The 25932-nt window shown below is 39.8% G+C and overlaps 1 protein-coding gene across 1 annotated transcript in view; it reads left to right on the forward strand.

Moving 5' to 3' along the window:
- Positions 1-605: 605 nt before the first annotated feature.
- The window catches only part of LOC128581135 (pancreatic triacylglycerol lipase), a 31072-nt gene continuing 5745 nt past the window's right edge, over positions 606-25932 (forward strand). Inside the window, exons 1-8 of the mRNA XM_053583520.1 lie at positions 606-690; positions 17475-17629; positions 18233-18355; positions 20354-20488; positions 22196-22307; positions 23994-24113; positions 24205-24324; positions 24850-24968. Coding sequence (XP_053439495.1) covers positions 606-690; positions 17475-17629; positions 18233-18355; positions 20354-20488; positions 22196-22307; positions 23994-24113; positions 24205-24324; positions 24850-24968 — 969 coding nt within the window. The remainder of the gene's footprint in view (positions 691-17474; positions 17630-18232; positions 18356-20353; positions 20489-22195; positions 22308-23993; positions 24114-24204; positions 24325-24849; positions 24969-25932) is intronic.

Below are 25932 nucleotides of genomic sequence, written 5' to 3' on the forward strand. Positions count from 1 at the left end.
TCCTTCCAAAGTGGTCTAGTCTGAGTTAAGTAAGGATGCAAGGTAACTAATGGGAGACTCCCCTTATGAAAATAATAGAATAACGAAGAAAACTACATGCAACTAAGTAATTAGCAATTAGAGGCAGAGAAATGGATGTGTAGCCTGCCCTTCCTGGGAGGAAGGTGTGGGAATGCGTTTCAGAGGGATGTGGACAATAGGAGAGGATAAGATAGGAAGGGCCTAATTGCACCCCAATCTTCTGTCTACAGGACATACCTGCTGTTTCCCCTACTGATGAAATAAAAATCAGAGCCAGTAAATCAGGGAAGGACAAAGTCTCATCCCTTACAACTGCTGTCATCACTGCCTGAGTGTATTTCCTCTTCCAGGTTAGGGCTGGGAAGGTGTGAGGTGGGGTGTAAATTATCTTGGACAGAGCAAGGGTGTATGGACGGCATAGCCCAGAGGGAGGGGAGAAATTCAGGGAAAGTGGTCCTTCAAGAGATTATATTTTTAAAACATTATTAAGATTATTTTTTACCTCCCAAATAAAGATTACCTAAACAGGTAAGATCTCAAAGATGTATTTATTTCCATTAGAATAAGAACTTCCCACACCAGGCATGACCACCCAGATGGGCCGCTACGCTGATACACTGGCTGCTGAGGCCTGCGAAGTGAATCAGGTCAATTATCAAAACGCTGGAGGTGCCAGTCATTTTGTTCCTACCTTTCCATATGCTTCCTCAAGTGATTAAGTTCTGCAGCAAGACGTATCATGTTTAGAGGTAAGAATGTGTCCATCAAAAGTGAGTGTCATCGGTTTGCATAGCACAGTAGGACTTAGGGTTCAAACTTCAGATGATACAGAATTGAATGTCTTTACACTGAAGTTTGGTTTGATAAGGTTCTAGGTCTCTCCTTTTGGAACAAATTTTGAAATACCCAGAAGCGTCACAGAGAACATTCAGATGTCTATGCAGGCAGGTGTCAGTCCACTGAGGAAAGCTCAGCACAATATCCCTTGTGGAATCCCTGAGCTGTGGTGCTGCAGCTTCCTGAGCATCCTACCTGGAGGATTTAAGATTTAGTCAAGTCCCTCAACCCAGTGCATGATACCAATATTCCACAAACAACATGTGTGTGCATGACTGACCAGGGGAAGGTCTTAAAAATACAGATTCCTCGGTATAACCCCTGGAGAGTCTGATTCAGTGATTTAAGGAGCATTCTAGGAATACAAACTTGTATAAACATCCCCTAGGATTTTGGACTATTGATTCGTATATCTCTTATTGTGGCAAGTGCCTTATTTGGTACTTCACATAAATCTATGTGTGGGAAAAATAAACCCTAAGTTTTCAAAGTAATCAGTTATAATAGCCACAAAGAGTCATAGTCGCCAATAGAATTCTAATAGCCTCAAAAAAAAAAAAAAAAAAGGAAAAGAAAAGAAAAGAAAAGCTCCCAAGCCCTCAGAAGAGAAGGCTGAGATTCCACCTTGGGTACTTGAAGCCTGTGAACGGCAGAGTAACAGTCCCCACCCCCCATGTCCATCTCTATCTTGATTTTCATGAGAGTCTGAAATAGATTCAGGCAGTATTAAAACATACATGAATGTAAAATGTCCCTTGTGGGGCCGGGATTGGCCAGGTCTCTGGCCCTGGATTATCCATTGCGGCTGTGCTATCTTGCTTGGGAATAATTACCCTTAGGTGCCTGAGGGCTCTTCATCTTAGCAGGAGGGAGAGAGAGAGAAACAGCCTTAATAGGAGAATAAATCTTAGCAGTCTTCAAAGAGAGACGTCGGGCAGACACCCGGTGAGCAGGAGAAGCAAAAAAGCTAGAGTGAGCGAGTCCATGAAAGAATGCGTGCCCTGCCTGACTTCTGCAGCTACTTACAGATGTGATCCCATGGCTACTTGCACCACAGGTGTAGAGACTGCCAATCACTGATGCTCTCATCTCACACGCTTTTGTGTTAAGGAGAGCCGAATCCCTTCCCCACGCCCTCACCACCAAGGTGTTATATTCCTGAGCTGTTACATCACAGGTGTTTCTTATAGTTACAGACTATTCCAAGCTTGACTCTTGCTTCTCCTTCCCATGAGCTATATGGCCTGCTACATATTCCCCTTTTTGTGTACTTTGTGAAAGAATAAAGCATATAAGGTGATTTTCAAAGTTCAGAATTCCAGGTAGGGTCTCTTTAAGTGGCAGAGCCTTGTATCTAAATTCAAGCTTCAGCTGCCTCCAGGGAAAAGATAGGAATTCTAATGTTAATTCGTTTAAAGGTATTTCAAACTGAAAAAATCTTGGCTGAGAAAATTTACAATACAAAGGTCCCACTCATGAAGCTTTTCCTTTGCTATTTAAATTGTAATTAATGGACAAACAAAGATCCTGCTTTTCCTTGCCGTCTTTGTAAGTGAGGATCTTAATGCATCCTGCTTTTCCAGAGGCCCTGCTTTTCGCATTCCTTGGTAGAGAAGATCCTACTGCTTTGAACAGAGGTCCCGCTTTTCCAGAGGCCCCACTTTTCATGGTCCTTGGTAGTAAAGATCCTACTGCTTTGAACAAAGGCACTGCTTTTCTTGCAGAGTTTTTCCTTTGCTAGTTGAATCCCAACCTTATTTCGAATGGAGTATCCCTACACAGTTCAAAAGTTCGCATGTCCAACTTAGCATTACCCTTTGTTACTCCCTCTTACCATCTTCCAAAGGGTTCACTTTACTCTGAGTGTCTTTTTTTCTCCTTTGGTCCACATCCTGGCTCTCAGGCAGGACACACCTCATAGTACAAGCTGCCAAGAAGTGGGCTAACCATAGGTGCAGGACAGCCATATACATAAAGAAAGAATTTAGTTTATATATATTTTCCTCCATTGTCATTTATTGGTCTGGTTTAATTTCCCCATATTTCTCTGGGGTACCAAGGGTCCAGCACACTGCAGGCAGGATCCTCCCTTGGCAGAAGGTTGAATGAAAATATATTGTTTTTCCAAAGAATAGTTTGAAATAAAGATGTTAAAGAAACTGCCTCGTTTTATTTTCTGTATTCATATTTTTTACCACTGGGTCCCAATTTGGGCCTGACTGATAATTTCCCTACAATAAAGGTGTTCTGTCCTTATCAAATTAAGAGTGGCATTCATTTGCCCAATGGCACCCCCTGGGGCATATACCTAGAGGTTTATTGTTTTTTCCTTCATGACACTCTTATATGGCCTAGCTTCCCACACTATGGCATTTAATTTTAACTGGTGATTTCTTAACTGATCTTCTAACTGCTTAATCTGAGTTGCTATGATGATATAGCATTTAAGGGCTTCAATTATGAGATTATTCATCCAGTCTTTTAACTGTTTAATCTGATCTTTTAGCTACTCAATATCATCTTTTTACTGTTTTATCCCATTTGCCATGATTTTTTCTTCCGCCTTTTCCTATCAGCCTTTCTTTTGTCTTTTACAATCCTTCCCTTCCAAGTAGAACCTTTGACTGCCTTAATGGGACAGGAGGCATTGATCCTTCCAAAGCTACTTCCTGCTGAGCGTGGACTTTGATACAGGGGAAGGCCATTAGAGGTTCTTTTTCCTAACTGATGAGCTCTTACAACCTGTTTCAAACTTCTTTCCTCTTTTTCTTTTTAATTTTTATATATTTCTTCCTTCCCTTGCTATTTTTATCTGCCAAAGGCTTTTCTCACCCCCATATCTAAAGGCTTTTGTTTGCCAAAGATTCTTCCTATTCCCGAGGTCTATCTTTCCTCTTTCCCTTTTGTTTAAAGGCTTTTGTCTGCTTTTTCCTAAAGGGCTTACTGAGACATTGTTCCAAGCCACTTCACAGATGATTAAGATCTGGAAAGAGGAGGCGGAGCAAGATGGCAGCCGAGTAACAGCTTCCTTGCATCTGGGCACCGTGAGTCTGGGGAGATAGGATTCCAGGCATCTCTGGCTGGTGGGAACTGCCTATCATCACGCCTATGAGGATACAGGGAGTCAGCGAGAGACTTCTGGACCCCAAGAGGAGGACTAAAACAGTGGAAAACCGGCAAGTGGTCGCGTGTGTTCAATCCGTCTAAACCCGCCCACAACTGTAAGTTCAGTAGCAGCGAGACTGCAAACCAGAAAGGCCTTACCTGTGAACTGTTTTGATGTCCTTGGGCTTGGCACTGAGTTGAACTGCCCTGGGGAAGGCCTGAGCGGGAGTGTGGAGAACTTTGGCCGTTGTCTAGGGCCCCAGTCTGAGCCGCTGAGCCAGACGGAGCTAATAGTGTTTGGTGGTGGGTCACACGGATCCATTGTCAGCGATCTGCCCCGGCAAGCTCCGCCCTCAGGGTCGCAGAGCTAGAAACGGGTGGGAGCTTGTAACCCAGCAACCAAGTAGCCTAAGGGTGGGTCTGAGCTGCCTTGCAGCCCTAACCCTCGGGCAGAGTGAGACCGGTTTTGGCACACTGGGTAAGTGGATAGCCACTTCAGCAGTGATTCCAGCGAGAAAGCTGGGAAAGCTTCTGCTCAGCAAGTTTACAAGTTCAAAGTGCCTTTTAAGTGGGCTGAAGAGAGATTTAAGGTGTCTACCTGCTGGGGTTTGAGAAATCAGCAGCCTCCAGTCGTATCAGAACTGTGACTAACATCTCATACCCCAGAAGACCACGTGTTGCCCAGACAATATTCAATAACATATACAAACTGCTTTGTTTTTGGTTGTGTATTTTTTTCTTTTTTTTTGTTTGGTTGTTTTTTTGTTTGTTTGTTTGTTTATTTTGACGTTGTTGATGTTCTTTTGTTTTTTAATTTCAATCTTTTCCATACAGATCCCTTTTTCTTTCTCAACTTTTCTAGTTTAATTATAATTTCCCATTGCTGCCTTTTTTAATAACTACAACTTCATTTTTGCTAGTGTTTCTACCACTATCATTTGGTTTTTCACCCAATTGTATCCCCGTAAAGTTTTCTGTTTGCTTGTTTTGGTTTGATTTATAGCATTTTTGTCTTTCCTCTCTACTTGGTGGAGGTGGGGTACTGTGTCTGATCAGGTTAGCAAAGAGCTGCTGACCTCAAGGGAACCACCCAACTGGGCACTCCCAAAAGGTGGGGTTTTTTAAGGTTGCGTCAAAGTACCCTACTGTACACCTATATTGCCCTGTCTCCCTCTTTCTGTACCTCTCTTCTTTTTGTCAATATTCCTTATCCCCACCCCCTCTCCTTTCTCTATCTTTCCTTTTTTTCTTATCACTCGGTCCTCCTTTCTTTCATCCCTTTTTTGCTCCTCAACCTTCTCACCCTTCTGGTCCTGTAACCCTTAGTCCACAGGCACAAGAACTTAAAGAACAAGAGGAAGTGAAAGGAAAATTAGGGCAAGGAAACAGATAAAAGAAATCACTCATGAGGAAGAATCAGCAGAAAACTCCAGGCAACATGAGGAACCAGTCCAGAACAACCCCGCCAAGGGACCATGAGGGAGCTACTGCAGAGGATTCCACCTATACAGAAATGTTAGGAATGACAGAAACGGAATTTAGAATACACATGTTGAAAACAATGAAAGAAATGATGGAAACAACGAAGGAAACTGCTAATAAAGTGGAAAATAACCAAAAGGAAATCCAAAAACAGAATCAAATCAGAGATGAACGATATGAAGAATATAAAAAGGATATAGCAGAGCTGAAGGAAATGAAACAGTCAATCAGGGAACTTAAAGATGCAATGGAAAGTATCAGCAACAGGTTAGACCATGCAGAAGAAAGAATTTCAGAGGTAGAAAACAAAGTTTTTGAGATAACTCAGATAGTAAAAGAGGCAGAAAAGAAGAGAGAGAAAGCAGAACGTTCAATGTCAGAATTATGGGACTTTATGAAGCGTTCCAACATACGAGTTATAGGAATCCCAGAAGGGGAAGAAGAATGCCCCAGAGGAATGGAAGCCATACTAGAGAATATTATAAAAGAAAATTTCCCAAACATCACCAAAGATTCTGACACACTGCTTTCAGAGGGATATCGGACCCCAGGTCGCCTCAACTGTAACCGAGCTTCTCCAAGACACATTGTGATGAACCTGTCCAAAGTCAAGACAAAAGAAAAGATTCTGCAAGCTGCCAGGAGTAAGTGCCAGTTGACCTACAGGGGCAAATCCATCAGAGTGACCGCAGACTTCTCTAATGAAACTTTCCAAGCAAGAAGACAATGGTCATCTACCTTTAATCTACTTAAACAGAACAATTTTCAGCCCAGAATTCTATACCCTGCTAAGCTAAGCTTCAAAATTGACGGAGAAATCAAATCATTTACGGATATACAAACATTGAGGAAATTCGCCACAACAAGACCACCTTTACAGGAAATACTTCAACCTGCTCTGCACACTGACCACCACAATGGATCAGCAGCAAAGTAAGAACTCAGAAATCAAAGGACAGAACCTAACCTCCACACTGATGCAAAAGATAAAACTAAGCAATGGACTCTCACCAAATAAGACGAATAGAATACTACCACACTTATCAATTATCTCCATAAATGTTAATGGCTTGAATTCCCCACTGAAGAGACATAGATTGGCTGACTGGAATAAAAAACACAAGCCATCCATTTGCTGTCTGCAAGAAACACACCTGGCTTCAAAAGACAAATTAAAGCTCCGAGTCAAGGGTTGGAAGACAATTTTTCAGGCAAATGGAATTCAGAAGAAAAGAGGAGTTGCAATCTTATTTTCAGATACATGTGGATTTAAAGCAACTAAAGTCAAAAAAGACAAAGATGGTCACTTTATATTGGTCAAGGGAAAACTACAACAGGAAGACATTTCAATTCTAAATATTTATGCACCCAATTTAAATGCTCCCAGATTCTTGAAGCAGACCTTACTCAGTCGGAGCAATATGATATCTGATAATACCATCATAACAGGGGACTTTAACACACCTCTTACAGAGCTGGACAGATCCTCTAAACAGAAATTAAAGAAAGATATAAGAGATTTAAATGAGACCTTAGACCAACTATGCTTGATAGATGCATATAGAACACTCCACCCCAAAGACAAAGAATATACATTCTCTCATCACCCCATGGAACATTCTCCAAAATTGATCATATCCTGGGACACAAAACAAATATCAACAGAATCAAAAGAATTGAAATTTTACCTTGTATCTTCTCAGACCATAAGGCACTAAAGGTGGAACTCAACTCTAACAAAAATGCTCGACCCCACCCAAAGGCATGGAAATTAAACAATCTTCTGTTGAATAACAGATGGGTGCAGGAAGAAATAAAACAAGAAATCATTAACTTCCTTGAGCATAACAACAATGAAGACACAAGCTACCAAAACTTGTGGGATACTGCAAAAGCAGTTTTGAGAGGAAAATTCATCGCTTTAGATGCCTACATTCGAAAAACAGAAAGAGAGCACATCAACAATCTCACAAGAGATCTTATGGAATTGGAAAAAGAAGAACAATCTAAGCCTAAACTCAGTAGAAGAAAAGAAATATCCAAAATCAAATCAGAGATCCATGAAATTGAAAACAAAAGAATCATTCAGAAAATTAATGAAACAAGGAGTTGGTTTTTTGAAAAAATAAATAAAATAGATAATCCATTGGCCAGACTAACTAGAAATAGAAAAGTAAAGTCTCTAGTAACCTCAATCAGAAACGATAAAGGGGAAATAACAACTGATCCCACAGAGATACAAGAGATCATCTCTGAATACTACCAGAAACTCTATGCCCAGAAATTTGACAATGTGAAGGAAATGGATCAATATTTAGAATCACACCCTCTCCCTAGACTTAGCCAGGAAGAAATAGAGCTCCTGAATAGACCAATTTCAAGCACTGAGATCAAAGAAACAATAAAAAAGCTTCCAACTAAAAAATGCCCTGGTCCAGATGGCTTCACTCCAGAATTCTATCAAACCTTCAAGGAAGAGCTTATTCCTGTACTGCAGAAATTATTCCAAAAAACTGAGGAAGAAGGAATCTTCCCCAACACATTCTATGAAGCAAACATCACCCTGATACCAAAACCAGGAAAAGACCCAAACAAAAAGGAGAATTTCAGACCAATCTCACTCATGAATATAGACGGAAAAATTCTCAACAAAATCCTAGCCAATAGATTACAGCTTATCATCAAAAAAGTCATTCATCATGATCAAGTAGGCTTCATCCCAGGGATGCAAGGCTGGTTTAACATACGCAAGTCCATAAACGTTATCCACCATATTAACAGAGGCAAAAATAAAGATCACATGATCCTCTCAATAGACGCAGAAAAAGCATTTGATAAAATCCAGCATCCTTTTCTAATTAGAACACTGAAGAGTATAGGCATAGGTGGCACATTTCTAAAACTGATTGAAGCTATCTATGACAAACCCACAGCCAATATTTTACTGAATAGAGTAAAACTGAAAGCTTTTCCTCTTATAACTGGAACCAGACAAGGTTGTCCTCTGTCACCTTTACTATTCAATATAGTGCTGGAAGTTCTAGCCAATACAATTAGGCAAGACAAGGAAATAAAGGGAATCCAAATGGGAGCAGAGGAGGTCAAACTCTCCCTCTTTGCTGACGACATGATCTTATACTTAGAGAACCCCAAAGACTCAACCACAAGACTCCTAGAAGTCATCAAAAAATACAGTAATGTTTCAGGATATAAAATCAATGTCCACAAGTCAGTAGCCTTTCTATACACCAATAACTGTCAAGATGAGAAGCTAATTAAGGACACAACTCCCTTCACCATAGTTTCAAAGAAAATGAAATACCTAGGAATATACCTAACGAAGGAGGTGAAGGACCTCTATAAAGAAAACTATGAACTCCTCAGAAAGGAAATAGCAGAGGATATTAACAAATGGAAGAACATACCATGTTCATGGATTGGAAGAATCAACATTGTTAAAATGTCTATACTTCCCAAAGCAATCTACCTATTCAATGCCATTCCTATCAAAGTACCTACATCGTACTTTCAAGATTTGGAAAAAATGATTCTGCGTTTTGTATGGAACCGGAAAAAACCCCGTATAGCTAAGGCAGTTCTTAGTAACAAAAATAAAGCTGGGGGCATCAGCATACCAGATTTTAGTCTGTACTACAAAGCCATAGTGCTCAAGACAGCATGGTACTGGCACAAAAACAGAGACATAGACACTTGGAATCGAATTGAAAACCAAGAAATGAAACTAACATCTTACAACCACCTAATCTTCGATAAACCAAACAAGAACATACCTTGGGGGAAAGACTCCCTATTCAATAAATGGTGTTGGGAGAACTGGATGTCTACATGTAAAAGACTGAAACTGGACCCACACCTTTCCCCACTCACAAAAATTGATTCAAGATGGATAAAGGACTTAAATTTAAGGCATGAAACAATAAAAATCCTCAAAGAAAGCATAGGAAAAACACTGGAAGATATTGGCCTGGGGGAAGACTTCATGAAGAAGACTGCCATGGCAATTGCAACAACAACAAAAATAAACAAATGGGACTTCATTAAACTGAAAAGCTTCTGTACAGCTAAGGAGACAATAACCAAAGCAAAGAGACAACCCACACAATGGGAAAGGATATTTGCATATTTTCAATCAGACAAAAGCTTGATAACCAGGATCTATAGAGAACTCAAATTAATCCACATGAAAAAAGCCAACAATCCCATATATCAATGGGCAAGAGACCTGAATAGAACTTTCTCTAAAGACGACAGACGAATGGCTAACAAACACATGAAAAAATGTTCATCATCTCTGTATATTAGAGAAATGCAAATCAAAACATCCCTGAGATATCATCTAACCCCAGTGAGAATGGCCCACATCACAAAATCTCAAAACTGCAGATGCTGGCATGGATGTGGAGAGAAGGGAACACTTTTACACTGCTGGTGGGACTGCAAACTAGTACAACCTTTCTGGAAGGAAGTATGGCGAAACCTCAAAGCACTCAACTTAGACCTCCCATTCGATCCTGCAATCCCATTACTGGGCATCTACCCAGAAGGAAAAAAATCCTTTTATCGTAAGGACACTTGTACTAGACTGTTTATTGCAGCTCAATTTACAATCGCCAAAATGTGGAAACAGCCTAAATGCCCACCAACCCAGGAATGGATTAACAAGCTGTGGTATATGTATACCATGGAATACTATTCAGCCATTAAAAAAAATGGAGACTTTACATCCTTCGTATTAACCTGGATGGAAGTGGAAGACATTATTCTTAGTAAAGCATCACAAGAATGGAGAAGCATGAATCCTATGTACTCAATCTTGATATGAGGACAATTAATGACAATTAAGGTTATGGGGGGGAAGCAGAAAGAGGGACGGAGGGAGGGGGGTGGGGCCTTAGTGTGTGTCACACTTTATGGGGGCAAGACATGATTGCAAGAGGGACTTTACTTAACAATTGCAACCAGTGTAACTGGCTTATTGTACCCTCAATGAATCCCCAACAATAAAAAAAAATAATAAATAAAAAAATCATACCAGGAAAAAAAAAAAAAAAAGATCTGGAAAGAGAAAGCACAGGAGAGAAGGGTAGAAACTAAATGAGGAAGGCCTGTTGTTAGCTGTCTTTTTCTTATATATTTCTTTTCCTCTTAATCTATATTTTTCTCCTCTCTCTTTTTCTTTTGTTTGCTACAAGCTTATTTCCCCTTCGGTCCGCGTCCACTATCCTGCTTACTACACCATTTGCCAGTGGCTTCCACTATCCCATCCTTGTCACCACTTTTTGGGGCCCAGGACTAGTCAGGTCTCCAGCCCCAGCTTATCTCTTGTCCAGACACCGACTGCTGTGCTATCTTGCTTGGGAACAATTACCCTTAGGTGCCTGAGGGCTGTTTGTCTTAGCAGGAGGGAGACAGAAAGAAACAGTCTTCAAGGGAGAGAAACAGTCTTAATAGGAGAGTAAATCTTAGCAGTCTTTACAGAGAGACTCCGGGCAGACACCCAAAGAGCAGGAGAAGCAAAAGAGTCAGAGTGAGCAAGTCCATGATAGAATTCGTGCCCTGACTGACTTCTCCTGCAGCTACTTATAGATGTGATCCCAGACTACTTGCACCACAGGAGTAGAGACTGCCAATTACTGATGTTCTCATCTCGCATGCTTTTGTGTTAAGGAGAGCCGAATCCCTTCCCCATGCCCTTATCACCAAGGTATTATATTTCTGAGATGTTATATCACAGGTGTTTCTTATAGTTACAGAGTATTCCAAACTTAACTCTCACTTCTCTTTCCCTCTCCCTTCCCATGAGGGTCTGCTACAGTCCCTAAAGATTGTGTCAAAGAATTGATGAATTCATTAATTCATTAAGTACTTAAGAGTTGGTCATGTGCCAGACAGTAGTCAAGGTTTGGAGAGCTAAAGGTGAAAATAGAGACATGATCCCTACATCCATGGAGTTTTTTCTCTCATGTTTCTCAAAGTTTTGCCAATCAAGTAGAAGATAGGCAGTGAACCAGCTAGCTAGTGTTGCATAATAAATTACAAAAAAAATCAATGATAGAAAAAAATAAGCATTAATTATTGTTCTATGTTCTGCCAATCGTGGCCAGGTTTGGTTGATCTTGCTTGGTTTCACTAATGTATCCATGGTCAGCTGCCAGGCTGACAAAGGGCTAGCTCATTTGAAATGGCTTAGTCCGATTGGATCTCCTCCACATAATGTCTTATCTGTCAGCAGACTAGCCTGTGCTATTGAACTTGGACCCACAAAAGTCAGAAGAATGAATGTCAGCAAGGCAGACCTCTTGGGGCCTCAGTACTAGCAAAGTGTCATTTTCACCACATTTTACTGGACAAAGTAATTCACAGGCTCAAATTCAAGGACAGATAAACCCATTCTTCCTCTTGAGAGGAGGACCTAAAAAGTCATATTGTACACTTAAAAGGCACAGATAGAGATAGGAGTGGGAATTGAGACCACTTTTGTAATCAATGTAGGAGTTTTGTCAGTTTTAGTAGAGAATGGGATGAAACCATTTTCATAATCTCATAATCTAAATAGTGTACAAGACTACAATGAGAATCCCCCATATGAATCTTTATGTCTTTAAACAAGAAAATGTAATGGTGTGATGTAATACACAGTATAATACAGCTAACGATCAGCTAAACATGTATTATACTAGATCCACACTTGTTGGTCCTGTACAATGTCCTGTATACTGCATTGGTTTTGGTGATGAATAGTTGCCCAAAATGAAGTTGTTGATAATGTTGCTATTTTCATAATATTCTTGAAATAATAATCAAGTCTGCTCAGATAAATTAATAATTTTTTTCAGAATAAGCAAAAAATAATCCTTTTCAGGAAAAAGTGAATTAATTATTTTCTACCTTACCCATTTATTGCAAAAGATATTTTAAAGAAGGCAATATCTTAAGGTGAAGAGATACACAGGGCAAAATTTGTAAAGGTCTAAAGCTAAATGAAATAAATTAATTTTACAGTGAAAAGTGGAAATCACCCTTAACAGACATTAGTAAAAATTACATTTCTTATAGTCAAAACAGTTACAAATCATACTATCACAAAGAAGCCTATAAAACCAGCCAAAATGGTTATGACACATATTATTTTTGGAGAGAAAACAAAGAATGAGTTATTAGCCAAATTCTCTTATCAGATGACATTGTTAGTTGTTACAAAGCACTGTCAGCATATTATACGAAATTATTTTCCCAAGCTTGCTAGAACGACGTCTCCCATTACAGCCTGATGGCCCCTCTCCTGTGTACAGTAGGAATTGGCTCCTGGCACACGGGACACAAGGAAGAGTACTTTTCACATTTTTTGTCTACTTGATCACTGAATTTTCACATGTAACCATAGGATGCACTGGGATGAGCAGGGACAGAACACCAACTGTCCAGGGAAGGATGTGGCTATTAAGCTATAAAGGGTGGCAAAGAATTCTAAAATCTCAAAGACCAGCTGGTGGCCAACCAAATGCTTCAGATTCCTGATTGAGTGCTGAAAGACAGTGAAAATTGTAACTGCAATAAAAATCTCTCCTGCCCAGGTTCCACCTGGCAACATCCACTGTTTTCACTCATGCTCTCCATTCTTCTAAGGCAGCTCTCATACTTACCTCTCAGCCTTTTGATCATCTCCCTTCCTAGAAACAGTTTCTTCTCTGGGTCTCCATGACACCACTTCCTCTTGGCCCTCTTCCATCCTCACCAGATGCTCCCTCTCAAGTCTTCCTCATTTCCCTGAGCTTGTGACATTGTATTGCCTCGGGGCTTAGTACTTGAACACCTCTCTGAGTGATCTCATCTAAACTAATGGTTGTATGTACAATGAATGAATCTCATGTTTATATTACTTAATTGGGACAGTCCTCTGAACTATCTTCACTTAGACTCTAAGAAGATATTTCATTTTCAATGTGCCCCAAATTGAACTCTCAATCTCTACCCCCAAAACTTGCTCCACTGAAATACAGCCTCCCCATCTTTGTTAAGGCAACTCAAGCTGTCCAGTTGCTTGAGCCAAAATTTTGGCATCATCTTAACTCATCTCCATTTCCCGGGGCTGATGGTAACAGCTATGTATGCAAAAAACAATTACCTCACTAAATGAAAGAAAGCATGAGTGAATGGATGAATTACCAGGATCAAAATAGGAGAATAATTTAATTTCCAGAATCATCCCCTTGTTAGCCTCCCTTTATAAGATTCAATTTAGCAAACAATTTCTGATCACATAGCATAGACTGGACATGTAAGTATTTTTGTAATACAATATTATGATTCTGGCAACCTTGTGACACCAAGCTCCAGGTGAGGAAAAGAAAGGCCTGGAGCACCTGTGTGACCAGATGACAGCAAGTTGGTCAAATGAAATCTCATTTACTTAACCTTCAGAGAGCCTGGCCTGCTCTCTGAAGACCTGGTTGTTTATACTCTCACATAAGTCAATATTTAACTGCTCTACAAATATACCTAACTTGATTAGAAGCTTCCAATCGTGCTCATTTTTATTTTTACATGTCCAAGGTTTCAGGGTCAATGTTGAGTCAATTTATGCAATGTTCTGATAAATCCAGGACACATGGAATTATTCCTTGACTTAGAAATTTTGTGAGAGTTACTTGGTAATTCCTAAAAAATGCAAATTCCTCTACAGTGAAGATTGGCGCCCATAAAATATGACTCTAAGGTCTATATAGCATTACCATGCCTAAATGCTCTAGAAATGCAAGACTTCAGTTCTTAGAAACTTCTGGATGGTTTTTCTTTTTGCTGTGGTTTTTTTTTTTTCTTGTTTTGAATAAAGGAGGCTTCACAGATTTTTACTGTGAGATTTACTGTGGAAGCAGTTGTTATTATAACAATTATGCTTTTCATCTTCATTCCCTCATTTATTGTTCATGCAGTCAACAAGAAAGTGTCATGGGCCTGTTATATACTAAGCACAGGGCTAGATGCTAAGGTGAGGCCACAGGTTCAGAGAATTCCAGTGTCTCTGAGTTCATAACCCATCAATGATGGTGATGGAACTTCTGAGGGAACTTCTAAGGGAAGTCTTTTTTACGGGGAACTACAGAACTACAGAACTACAGAACAGGGCTGGAGAAGACTCTCAAAAAGAAGAATAAGACTGAAATATGAAGAATTCAGGTGGGAATTTGCCATGGCTCCCATCCATCAAGTTCCTTCCTTGTGCTTCCCTGCCTTTATTTTTGCCTTTGCCTTCCCAAAATTTCCTTGTACATAAATAATTTTATTGCTCCTTTGTACCTATAAACTTTGTCAGAGAACTGAATTATTTGTGACCATATTTGAGGTACAAATATGACGGTTTACTGTCCTTCAACCTATATCTGTGACACTGTCTGGCTAAATGGTTCTGGTCTTTTAAAAATATAGAGTCCTTCATCCCATAGAATGCTATTCAGTGGTAAAAAAGATGGTGTCTTCACATCTTTTGTAATATCCTGGATGGAGCTGAAATATATTCTTCTAAGCAAAGTATCACAAGAATGGAAAAGCAATTATCCAAAGTACTCAATATTAATATGAAGCCAGTAGATGATCTGATGCATGCCCCACACAGGAGAAAAACTCATTTCAATTCAGGTTGGGGGAGGGGTAGAAAGGAAGGGGGAGGAGGGGAGTTGGGGTACTTTCACTGAATGGACACAGTGTAGGGATGTTTGACACACCTTTTGGCTGTGGGACATAACCACAGGAGAGATTCTACCTAACAAAATCAATATTTTGACCTGGTTGTTTATACCCTCACATTAACCTGAAATAATAAATTAACTTTTCAATTGAAAAAAATAAAAATATAGTGTGCTTGTAGTCTTTTTAGAAATTATAAGAAATCCAATGCTCCCTAAAAATCCTCCCAGTTTTCTTCAAACGCTTTCCTTTCATATTACTTCTCCCTAGCTAAATTTTATTTTTTCTATCTTATTCTTAATTTCATCTGATGTGGGGTCACCGATTTCACCCCCGTGCCCTCAGCAGTACCCCTAGTTCCTTTTGTTGGATCACTTGTTCTTTCCTTCATGTTATTATGGAGAAATAAGTTAGTTCTATGGACTAGCAAAATAAAAAATCCAGTGCTTTTTAGGAAAAAATGAACTCTCTTCAAGGATTGCTTCTGTTTCACTATTTTTGAAGGGAAGGCAAAGTTATACAAAAACTGTGATTGGTAAATTCTTGGCAGTTGTTTTCAAGACTTCTGTTACATATCTGTGAAAATGTTTTAGCTTCATGCATGCCCATAGACGTGCACAGACAATTATAATCTTAAAAGGGGGCAGAAAGGCTAGAACCTTCGCTGCAGTGGAATCGTGGTGATCGTAAGCATTACCTAACCACATACATACCCCTTTGTCCACTTGCCACCAATACTGTGGGAAACTTTACCTACTCTATCAACTTTGGTTTACCTGTGATTAAAATCAGAAATATATCTTGGAACTTCCTCTCTTTTCATGCCACTTTTCCATGGTACTGCTCAAAAAGATAAGGTTTGCCTATAAAAGGTCCTTTCAGTGCCATCTGGTTGTGTGCGGAACCTGACGGAACTGCCACGGTGAGTCAGGAACACAGTTCCAGGCCCCCTTTATCAGAATCTACCCATTTCCCCCAGACCTATAACTGCGCTTGAATTATGCCAATCTTCAGAATTATGCCAATCTTTTAGAAATCGTTTAAGATCTTTTAGAATTATGCCAATCTTAAGAATTATGCCAATCTTTTAGAAATCGTTTAAGCCACACTCGATCATGTTTCCAACTCTGTGTAGATGCTGCTACTCTGGACACTTTCACTGCTGCTGGGAGCAGTAGCAGGTAAGAAAGGATATTTATGTGGAGCTGGGAGAGACTCGCTGCTCGGTGCTTTCGAGAAGGGCTGTGATGGCTGAATTCAGCAGCTCTGAGGACCAGGAATAAAGCAAGGGAAGGGCGTGACAAGGAGCACGGGCGTGGAGTAGGATTGCAGATGGAATCTGAGATGCCCCGTTAAATATGAATTTCAGATAAACAACAAATATTTTCCAAATATTTCAAACAATGAATGTGTAAAATATTTATACTAAAGCATATTGATGGTTTGTCTGAAATTCAAGTTGATCTTGTTTTTTAATTTGGTGAACCTAGTCTCCCCTAATTTGTTAGGAGTTTGAACCCTGGTTCTACCACCTCCAGCTGCGTTTTCCTGAGCAAAATCTTTAACCCCTTGGTGCTTCAGTATCTTCCTCTGTGAAACAGGGATAATGATATTACTATTATTGTGAAATCTCTCATGCAATTATGGTGAGAATGAGGAAAGGTAAGTAAATCATCTTGCCCACACCTGGCATGGTAAGAGTCCAAGAAATGCAGCCCGCCAGTAGCTACTACTGTTACTCCTGCCACCATCTAGATTCGTCCTTCCCGAGTAGGAGAGACAGCCTTCCTTCAAGTTGTTCCTATACAGGGTACCGTTCAAGCCTAGAGTTGTGTCAAACCGTGGATTCGTTTGCTGGATCTTGAGGAGCTTTTTCACCAGAGTGATGGCTTTCATCACAGCAAAGATAGACATACACAGTTTTAGCCTTTCCATGAAACTTCAGCTCTCCATTCAAAGCCCAAAGACAGATGGTGGCGATGGGGAATTGTCACTGAGGCCTGGGGACACGGAGCTGCTTTTTTCTGGAACACCAATGGCACAAGGAGGACATCTAGGTTTAGAGGCCAAAACGAGTCCCAGATTGAGACCTGGCAGAGGCACAGGGGAGTGAGGTGACCCTCAGTGGTAGAAATGAGGAACAGTAGCCGGTCTGTGACAGCACTGCGTCTTTCCCCAACTTTGTAAGTTAAGTGGCTAGGAGGGTTTTTTAGAAGAGAAAATTTTGCCACTAAATGCGATTAAATCATATCTGGCAGAAAGTCTGTGAAAAAGAGCTTTCTGGTTTAAACTAATATCCTTGAAAACTTTCTGGGGAATTGCAGGGAAAGAAGTCTGCTTCGCACGACTCGGCTGCTTCAGCGATGATTCTCCATGGGCAGGAATCGTAGAGAGACCCCTCAAAATCCTGCCCTGGGCTCCTAAAGACATCAACACCCGCTTCCTCCTATACACTAACGAGAACCCAAACAACTTCCAGGTGAGACCATCATCGTTGTCAGGGCTAAGTTTTGTTTTCTGTGATGAGGGTACTGAATCTTCTGAAGAGGACAAATCAGACTGGAATTTGCATCTTTGTAGATTTTCAGGGCAGTGGGTTTAAGTATCGTTTTATGTAAATCGTTTCTAAAAGGTCCATTAACTTTGTATTCTTATTGTCTTACTGCCATGGGCCCATTTAATAAATATTCTGAATCTGAGGAGATATTTATGTATATGATATATAAATACTTCCAATATTATATATATGAAATCTCTCAATATTGTGTGAAGATGTACGTCCATATTGGATAGATATATGATGGATAGATATATGATGGATATATGTAGACACACACACACAGCCTTGCCTTCCACTGTTTACCACCAACATTATAGGGAACCTTAACAGCTGCAAGTGTGGGGTGACTGGCAAACAGCAACATGATGAAGCTTGTGAATAGCATGGCTGTAACAGAAGTATCCTTACTTACCAGGATCCTAATACCAGCTATTTTCTCTGACTCACCACCTCCCTCTATGTACACACGGTTCTACTGGACCCTATAAGAAATAATGTGAAACTCTTCACTATTCAAAACAGGAAATTGTTGCAGATCCATCAACTATCAGTGACTCCAACTTTAAAACAGATAGAAAAACCCGCTTCGTTATTCACGGATACATAGACAAGGGAGAAGAAGGCTGGCTGGCTGACATATGCAAGGTGAGACATGGTTATTTGCTAAGGGAAGCTTGTTTCCAGAGTGAAAATTAACAACCTGTCAGGCACCGGCGTGACCAATGCGGACAAACGCTGGTCACCACAGCACTGGAAGATCCTTCCACCCCTGCTGGGCCTGGGATTCCCAGGGGATGTCCCAGAGGTGGTGATGGGGTGAGAGCCTGGGATGGTCAGAGCAGCCAGGTTGGCAGGCATTTGGTGGCTCCAGGCAGTGGTTATTTAATAACTAATACAGAAGTATTTCCAAATTTTAGCAACAGATGCTGCCATACTGATGCATACCAGCTGGTCGTAGACCCCTATTCCTTTTCATTACCTTTTAGTTTCCATGTGAAAAGCTGAGTGATCTCATTTTAGCTGAACTAATTCTTTTCTTATGATTTCCACTGGCCACATTTTGATCTTCTCTGGTAACAATATCTGGGAAAACTGTGTAGACTTTCATTTCTGGCTTCTGTTGTTTCAACAACAGTGATGCTATTTTCTTTAATTTGCCTTTGGTGAGGTGCCCTGTGTTAATGAAAATTAAAAGACAGAAAATTGAATAGAATAAATTATGCTAGTAACTATTACTGCTTGAGGAACAATATTATTATTCTTTAATTTATTTGTATATTTTTTCATGTATTAATTTTCTTTGGCCAGACTTGGCACGAAGGGGTAGTCGTTTCTTCAGAGGTATCAAGAAAAAAGGCACAAAGTTCCTCCTAAAGCCAATTTCAGGCCTGTCCATGGCTCAGACAAAGGGCTGAATGAGTGTGTTCCAGAGCATAGCCACTGATCCTGAAGAGAGATGAACATCCCAGAGGCCTCTCTTCACCGGTTAAAAATAAGCAGTAAAACCACAACTTGCCTTGCAGAATAATTTAAAGCTGATGATTACTGGGGTGAGAGTAATACTAAATTTCTATGCAATAGTGAAGGGAAAAATGTGATTCTTAGCTCAAAAGGAATATAGCTTTGTTTTATATATACATATATATCTTATATATATAATGTATATCATATATAGAATTTTATATATATAGAATTTTTTATGTATATAAAATTTGTTCCTAAGATCCTGAGATCATTTGTGTTCTTCTTCTATTTGGCTTGGATTTGACAAAACAGTAGCATTAAGATGGAGAAAAAAGCAGATTAAACTAGAAAGATAAAGATCCTAGATTCCAGTCCTGACTCTGTCCTAAGCTAACCGTGACATTAGCCAAACTTATTTCTTCTTGGGATTTTTCCTTTTGTAAAATGAAAGGGCTGGCAATAATTTCTATGATTGCTTCACTGTTCTTAAATTCTTTATTTAGAAAAGGTGGAGACATGTTTAAATGCTCACTCAAATAATATTCCTGCCAGAGCTATATCCATAAAACCATAATTAATCCCCCATCAAACCAGGTTTCCAGTGGATATCCGGTACACTAGGTTTTCATGTGAAATAACTCTGCTGTGGTGTAGAATGCAACACATTCATCCAAAAATTCTCTTTAGTCTTTCTATGCTGGCAAAGCTTACTCTTTTCAACATGCTCATTCAGGTGGTCCTAATATAGGCTTTCCTTCATTCAATGGATACCTCCTGAGCACCCACCATGTTCCACAAACCAGGTGCTAAAGATCTAGCAGTAAGCAAGACAGGCAGTGTCCTTGGGTACAGCCTCGTAAGGAATAATGTAGCCTTGATGACATTTAGGATGACCCAATGAACAACCATTTATACATTTTTTTCTAGAATCAAATGTCTATGCATCTGTTTCAGTAGGAATCCCGAGATCACAGTTCCAAACCTCCAGCTTAGATCCAATGTTCAACTTTGGAGGGATTTCATGTCCGTAACAGACGAGAAGTTTTGTTCATCGCCTTGGAAAAGTGACATGACATTGTGTAGGTCGAGAAGAGAATTGATCCTAGTCTTCAAATATGCTAATTAGTAACTGATGAAGACCCTACATTATTTTCCTATGTGTTGTGTCTCTTCCATCAGAAATTGTTCCAGGTGGAAAGCGTGAACTGCTTCTGTGTGGACTGGAAAAGTGGCTCCCGAACTGGGTACACGCAGGCCTCACAGAACATCCGGATCGTGGGGGCAGAAGTGGCTTATTTTGTTGAAGTTCTTCAGGTAACTCTCTCTGGCTTACAAATGCACATTGCTCTCCAGTTTCTCTTTCCAATCATGTAGGTATGATCCTTGAGAAAAACATCTCACTACCAAGACTTGGCTTTGCCCTGAGTTAAAAAGAAAAGTACAAAAAAATCTAGTTTAATGCATTATTAACAACCCTAGTTATGTCGATACACTATTTTTTGTTTGCTTGTTTTTACTTTATTCAAACAACTAGGTAGTTTGTTTCTATTGAATGTAGCCAGTGTTTGTTTTCATTTTACCAATTTTTACTAAGTTGACATGACAATGTTAACCTCAAGATTAAACAAGTTTGTTTTTATTTTGGTTTTTTGAAGAGAAGCACAATGATACCAACTTAACCTGATTTGGTTACCAAAAACATAGGAAATATTATACTTGAATGAGCTTAAGTAATTGCCTTCACTGTTATTTCCTAATCCAGATAATTGCTTCATCATCTCTGGGTAACAACTCCTCATGTCTATCAAGTCTTCTCTCTGCGTAGGAGATAAACAAAATCTTTTACCAGTTTAAATGATGTCTACCTAGTGACATCATAACAGTTGTGATGTCATATAAAAGTATAGCATATTCAGTTATATACAGCACAAAAAACTTGATAATGACAATAAACAGATACATCACTGGTAGACTAGACTATACCATTTGCTAGACTATACTTTTTTTTTTTTTGGCCAGGGCTGGGTTTGAACCCGCAACCTCCGGCATATGGGACCGGCGCCCTACTCCTTGAGCCACAGGCGCCGCCCCACTAGACTATACTTTTTAATTGTTATTTTAGAGTACACTCCTTCTACATATTTTTAAAAAAAATGACTGTAAAGCAGCCTCAGGTGGGTCCTTCAGGAAGTATTGCAGAAGAAGACATTGTTATCAGAGGTGACAATTCCATGTATGTTATTGCCCCTGAAGCAATATTTGGGTGAGATGTAGAAGTGAAAGACAGTGATATTGATGATCCTGACCCCTTGTAGGATTAGGCTAATATGTGTCTTTGTGCCTTAATTTTTAACAAAAAAGTTATAAAAACATTAAAAATTTAACAATAGAAAAAAAGCTTATAGACAAAAGGTATAAACAGAATATTTTTGTACAAGTTTATAATGTGTTTGTGTTTTAAGCTGAGTGTTATTACAAAATGTCAAAAGGTTAAAAAGGTTAAAAATTGTATAAAAGTTACAGTAAGCTAAGGTATTATTAAAGAAAAACTATTCTTATGAATTGATTGTAGTCTAAGTGAACAGTGTTTGTAAAGTCTATGGTAGCACACAGGAATGGCCTAGGCCTTCATATTCACTTACCACTGCCTCGCCAGCTCACCTAGAGCAACTTCCAGTCCAGTAAGCTCCATGCATGGTAAGTAACAGAGGGAGGTATACCTTTTCATCTCTCATATAGTATTTTTACTGTACCTGCTCTATGCTTAGACGTGCCCACACAGACAAATAGGGGCCATTGTGTTCTGGGTGCTGACAGTACTCAGCACAGGAACGTGCTAGACATGTTTGTAGCCTCAGAGCAGTAGGCTATGCCATGCCATCTAAGTTTGTGTAAATTCACTCTATGATGTTCGCACAGCAACAAAACTGCCTAAGAACTAATTTCTTAGAACACAGCCCTGTTGTCAAGTGATGGATGACTGTACTTGGAAACATTCTGAAGAGGTTTTCTTTCCAACAGTCATCTTTTGGATATTCACCTTCCAATGTCCATATCATTGGCCACAGCCTGGGTGCCCACGCTGCTGGGGAGGCCGGAAGGAGGCTCAATGGGACCATTGCACGCATCTCAGGTTGGTCATAACAGTGAAAGGTGCGGGCATGGTGGTGTACCTGTAATCACAGGTACTCAGGAGGCTGAGGGAGGAAAATATTTGAGCCCAGAAGTTCAAGGCCATTCTGGGCAACATAGGAAGACCTTGTTTTTTTTTAAAATATGAAAAAAATGCAGTGAAAACTTAATATTAGACTACACGTAGCCTATATATGGTCTAAAAGGAAACAATAATAAAAATTTGTTGTAGCCCTGATGTGTACCTTTTCACATTTTCTGAATTGGGCCCCATAATCAGAAATTAGTATGTTCTGAAGCCTAGTGAATTGTTTATTGATATGAATCTCTAATCTACAGTACTCCATATGACATATAACTATATTGCATGAACTAAAACATGAATTAAGAGCATCTAGCAATCTTATATCTATTTACCATTTTCAAGCATTCACAAAGGACAAATTTCATGGCTACAATAAATATCATAAATAATGGGATAAATAGAATTAAACCCAAAGAGCTCAAATTTGTGTGATTAAGTATAGTCTGCTTCAATAACAATTGCTAATGAGCCTAAACCTATTAAGGTGTGTGTGGGGAGCGCAGGGGGTCAGGCCATCCTAGGCTACCAGTTCTACATGCTGCTAATTGGATTAAAAAAAAAAATTCTTTTACAAACCCAATTGGCTGCATTTGGCCAGTGGGTTCAAATGTTAGATATACAAGTCCTAAAGCAACTGAGTAAGCTTGTAAGGAATATGTTGCCATCCTGGGTCCAAGAGGTGGCTATGTCGGGGAATCACCACTTTCCTCTCTCATCTTAGACTTTCTGACCCTTACCAAATCATTCTCTGTCTAATACTGGGGATACGTTGAGTCTGTTTGGAATGAGGGAAATCCAGAATTCCTCCCTGCTACTTTGCTGAAGAGGAATTCTACACAGATTTTTCTTTCCCATAGGCTGTAAATATTTACCACATCCTGCTCAACCCTGCTGTGTGATGCGAGACTGTCTCTCTGTGACCAGGAAAGCCATCGTCCTTGCCCTCACGGGAGTCTATAGTCTAGTGGGGACGCTTTTAGCCTAAACAGCTTTAATCCAGTGTGTCTCAGAGTGTGGGTTTTATTTTGTTTTGTTTTGTTTTGTTTTTGTAGAGACAGAGTCTCACTTTATGGTCCTCGGTAGAGTGCCATGGCCTCACACAGCTCACAGCAACCTCCAACTCCCTGGCTTAAGCGATTCTCTTGCCTCAGCCTCCCGAGTAGCTGGGACTACAGGCGCCCGCCACAACGCCCGGCTATTTTTTGGTTGCAGTTTGGCCAGGGCCGGGTTTGAACCCGTCACCCTTGGTATATGGGGCCGGTGCCCTACAGACTGAGCCACAGGCGCCACCCTGTTTTGTTTTTTTAATGATCCCAACCTAGAGGCAAATTCTTTGGTTTGGGGGAAATTCACTATAAAACAAAGAGCAAACTAAAAGCAGGTTTTCTTTCAGAAAATAGGTTGGGCGTGCTGCATGTTATCCCAGCTGCTCACGAGGCTGAGGCAGACGGATCGCTTAAGCCAAGGAGAGGGAGGCGAGGCTCTCTTTGCACGAATAACACATGATTATAGCCAATACTTGCATTCAGGACAGTAACTGTAGGGAAGGAAGGTGATTGTACATGAACACTAACAAATAACGATACATCCTATTTACTTTAGGGTTGGATCCCGCCGAACCTTGCTTTGAGGGCACACCTGAATTAGTCCGACTGGATCCCAGCGATGCCCAGTTTGTAGATGTAATTCACACAGATGCTGCGCCTGTAATCCCCAACATGGGTGAGTTCTTCAGCCTGTCCCTCTGGGGGGCTTACAGTGTCTTGAGACTAAACATTAACACAAACCTTCCTTTATTTTTAAAATTCTTCAGGATTTGGAATGAGTCAAACAGTGGGCCACCTAGATTTCTTTCCAAATGGAGGAATAGACATGCCCGGGTGTCAGAAGAACATTCTCTCTCAGATTGTTGACATAGAAGGGATCTGGGAAGGTAAAACGAGAGTACTAAACTAGGTAAAAGTAAAAGTAAAACTTATGAATACAAAGATACATTCTGGGGAGAAAGTTTGTATTTTGCTTTGTTAAACTTCCTAAATCCTTTGGAATTATACAGTTCTCAGATTTTATATAACAAAAGACTTTTGTTGTATCCCTGGGGATGTAGGTTTTCATTGGGAGAAATGGGAATGAGGAGACAGTGGGAAAGAAAGTGTATTTGCAGTCAGCTTTCCAAGACCCCAGTTCAGAGAATACATTCCTAAGATACTCTTCTACCGACGTGGACCACTCTTTTCCATCTAAAGTTATGTTTCATTTTATTTAGCTATAATGCTTCCTGGGCTAGTCTTAAAGAGTACTTCTGTTTATATCACAAATCATTCATAAGTTATCTTATTCTGTGACCTGTGTGAATGGGCACTAATTAGATAAATCTATTCAACAACTGTATCTGGATCATGACATTAACTTGGAAAAATACACTGTCATTGATGTATGACCATGTCTGATTTTTAAGGAACTCGTGACTTTGTGGCCTGTAATCACTTAAGAAGCTACAAGTATTATGCTGATAGCATCGTCAACCCTGATGGCTTTGCTGGGTTCGCCTGTGCCTCTTACAATGTCTTTACTGCAGTGAGTAAATTGCACCTTCCAGTTAAAGAATTTGGTGGCCATCACTTCTCACGACTGGTGTGGTTCCTTGTACACGACTCCATTCAATGAATGTTTATAGTTTCCTACTTATAGATCCTTTTCATCACAAATGTGTATTTCAATAGTGATCAATTTGAGGACTTTGGAGAAATGGGCTTATTTACAGAAATGTCCCATGTCTACTTTCATCTCTGTCGTTTCTGCACTAGTGCGTGGAAACCGAGCTGTTTCTATAGGATGCTGGTGAACATGCAATGTATTTCTTAAGTTCTGAACTTTTTAACTGTATAATTATGGACATGTGGACATTTCTGTGCAATCTCATCATTGCCAAGATTGAGTTTTCATCTTATTTGGTATACTCTTGGTATCTGAGTTGAGTTCTTATGTGTGATTCCAAATACAACATACCATTGTCTGTTGTTTTCTACAAAACTGGCTTTTCTTGTAACCATAAATTATTCAAATCAAAATTTGTAACTGATTCCATTTAATGAAGAAGATTTTCATTAACAAATGTGCCGGGTAAGGTCACAACTACCAAGGAACTACACCTTGGTGATTAAGAGAGAGTACTAGAATCCTGGCTTCACCAATAACTAGCTGAATGATTTTAGGCAAAACACTTCTCAAGGAAGTTTCATCACCTATATATATATAAATAAAAATGGTAGACTCGACATATTTGATGGGAGGACTCAATGAAACACATGTGTTAATTGCTTAACCCAGAACCAAGAATATAAAAATTAGCATTCAATAAATGGTAGCTATATTGGCAGAGGGGGTGCAAGTTTAACCATACTACTGCTCACACATATGATAAAACAGAAACCCCCTGATCATTCTGTGTTTTAACTTTATTTTTATCTTCTTCTTTGACACCCAACACTATAATTCCTCATTTATAGGTATGTTATAAGGAGGAAAGAAATAAAGAAAC

The sequence above is a fragment of the Nycticebus coucang genome, chromosome 3 (assembly GCF_027406575.1).
Source record: "Nycticebus coucang isolate mNycCou1 chromosome 3, mNycCou1.pri, whole genome shotgun sequence".
NCBI classification, from domain to species: Eukaryota; Metazoa; Chordata; class Mammalia; order Primates; family Lorisidae; genus Nycticebus; species Nycticebus coucang.